The sequence below is a fragment of the Aplysia californica genome, unplaced genomic scaffold (assembly GCF_000002075.1).
Source record: "Aplysia californica isolate F4 #8 unplaced genomic scaffold, AplCal3.0 scaffold00024, whole genome shotgun sequence".
Classification (NCBI taxonomy): Eukaryota; Metazoa; Mollusca; class Gastropoda; order Aplysiida; family Aplysiidae; genus Aplysia; species Aplysia californica.
In genome coordinates, this window is record NW_004797294.1 from 236,781 (window position 1) to 239,480 (window position 2,700).

General features: G+C 38.6%; 1 protein-coding gene across 1 annotated transcript in view; it reads left to right on the top strand.

Annotated features, from left to right (window-relative positions):
• Nucleotides 1-2,700, top strand: part of LOC101852075 (high-affinity choline transporter 1) — an 18,273-nt gene that overhangs the window by 1,350 nt on the left and 14,223 nt on the right. The window contains exons 2-3 of the mRNA XM_005090953.2: nucleotides 295-402; nucleotides 2,414-2,569. Coding sequence (XP_005091010.1) covers nucleotides 295-402; nucleotides 2,414-2,569 — 264 coding nt within the window. The remainder of the gene's footprint in view (nucleotides 1-294; nucleotides 403-2,413; nucleotides 2,570-2,700) is intronic.

Consider the following 2,700-nt stretch of genomic DNA (forward strand, 5'->3'; position numbering starts at 1 on the left):
GCTGTCTATAGCCGGGTACCCATTCCCACCTGGGTGAAGTGAGGAAATTCGTGTAAAGTGCCTTTCCCAAGGACACAACATCGGGCCCTTGACGGGATTCGAACCCACGACCTTACGGTTGCGATTCCGAGAGCCTAACCACTAGGCCACCACAATAATACATTTTTTACCTTACGAATCTACGGTACACTTCCTTCTCAGACTGTGAGACTTCATAATACAATTGTATATTGTAAAAATAATGTATAATACGTGCTTATAAAACATTTTTGTCATTGTTTATTGTTTCCATAGCAACGTGGGTGGGCGGTGGCTACATCAATGGGACCGCTGAGGCTGTGTACGCTTACGGACTGGTGTGGTGTCAAGCGCCCTTAGGATACAGCCTCTCGCTTGCCTTCAGTAAAATAGTTTTACAAGTATCAGCTGCTTCTGTTATGTTAATGCGGCTGTTGTTGTTGTTGTTGTTGTTGTTGTTGTTGTTGTTGTTGTTGTTGTTGTTGTTTTGCTTTTGTTTCTGTTGTGTTATTGTTGCCGTTGCTGTTGTTATGTGATTGTTGTTAATGTTGTTTTTCGTTGCCTTTTAGTTGTTGTTTTTGTTTTGGAACACGTTGTTTTATTGCTATTGTTGTTGTTGATGTAGCTTTGCTGCTCCTTCTGCTGCAAAACCAAGTCCAGTCACTCTTTTTCTTCCTTGTTGTCGCGTCTGCCATCCTCCCAGTCTGCGTTAGCAGGTGGTGTACTTGTTCTTTCGTAGTTCTTGTTGTTATCGTGGCATTTTACATCGTCGTCGTCGCTGTTATTGCTGTGTATTGCATTATGGCCTAAATTAGTTGTTTTTTTAATTTAACAATTTAAATGCAACAATTCAAAAACCAATTTGTCTAATCAGACACTGTTCTTATGTCTCAACATAATAAACTTCAAAAAGTGTGGTGCAATTAAGATTTCATTTATTTAGAAAGAAAGAAATCAAGCGAGGCAGCTCATAAAATGCACTTAAAATTGAATTTTGTTTTATGTAGTTATGTACTTTTGATGCTATCGCTTCATTTCAATTATCGGGGCTCTTGAAAATTTATTTCACGTTTTTAGATAGAAAAGAATTATATCAACCGGGCTTCAACGATGTTATTCTTTCGTCACCTATTAAAACGGTTTTAATTTTTTTTCGTGACTAGATCTTGTTACTTCAATCAAAATCAGAAGGTTCAGAAATCTGAACTTATTGCATTTTGAAATAAACTTATTAAAAAGTCTTGATCACGACTCTTTGGTACTTGCGTCTGTGGTGTAGCCATCGCGCTCAGAAGACCCTAGTTCGACTGCGGTGTGGGCAGAAAATATATCGAGTATCTTGGTCTTTCTAGATATCTAGTGGGCTAGGATGCGGTATCTTTCTCAGTCCAGATTTGCCCTGACATGCAGGATCGAAGCCCGGCTCCTAAATCATCTAAATTGCGTCCATTTATGTGTGCGTGTTGTGGGGGGGTGCGTAACATGTAAAAAAAAAAGCCAACAAAAATGTGGATTTAAAATAATATTACTCTGACGTAAGTCGCAGCGGTAGGTGTTCATTCAGAATATTCATCATGCTGATACCTCTTGATCGGTAGCCTATCACGAAGAAAACCCCCTAAAAACCCCAAACAGTCCAGGCTGATCCAACACTTCTGTAACGTCGATGGCTAGATATAATGAGCAATTCGCCAATAACGCTACCGATGTCCTGCCAAGCCCACAATTTTTCACTTTTTCTTTTTTTTTTGGTCTGTTAGATGTGATAGATAGAAAGAACAATTAATTACCAACCACTAATATTTGCCTGTCCTTTATGCAACATATTAATTCTATCCATTTTTATTAAATTTTGTCTCGACGTGGTGGAATCTGGCGCACGCCAAACTTTAGGCATCTGGGGTTATTAGTATCATCTTAAAGTTAAAGCCTGTTCATTTGCCTTGATTTGGATAAAAAAATAATAACCATCTATGTTGAATAGTAACTGAAATATTATATGTACGATTGAAGAAGATCAAGGTCGCCTTGTTTCAGAGAATAATTAGCGAGAAAATGGTAACTTCCATAACCTGAGAGTCATTCGAAACTGAAAATGTACATTTTTGGTGTGCCTTTTAAGCAATGTTTTTCCAGTAAAATCAACACAACAAACGTTTAAAAAAAACAAAAACAACCCTTAAAGATGTTGAGCCAAAAAAAAAAAAAGAAACGAAAATTAGGAGAAAAACGCCCTCTACCCCCCCCTCCCCTAAAAAACAAACAAACAACAAAAATGACGATTTCTTTGATTTCATTGTTTAACGAGAGCCTGATTTCACCCCGACGTGTGACACAATTTTTATTTTGCCCGTCAACAAAACTTTTCTCTGAGTACCTCCCCATTGTATTTCAGGCGGTTACTTTTTCGCCGAGAAGATGCGCACCTCTGGCTTCACAACGATGCTGGATCCTTTCCAGTGGAAGTACGGGGACATCATGAGCTGTCTCCTCTATCTGCCGGCACTCAGTGGTGATGTCTTCTACTCCGCCTCAATTCTCGCCGCTCTAGGTGGGGGCTTATTAATTAATAACTCTGTGGGTTTTTCTTTGTTAATGTCTTATATTTTATTTTCATTTTTGTTTCTTCTGTTGTTTTCTTGTTGCCTTGTTTATTTGTTTGTTTTCTTGTGTGTGTGTGTG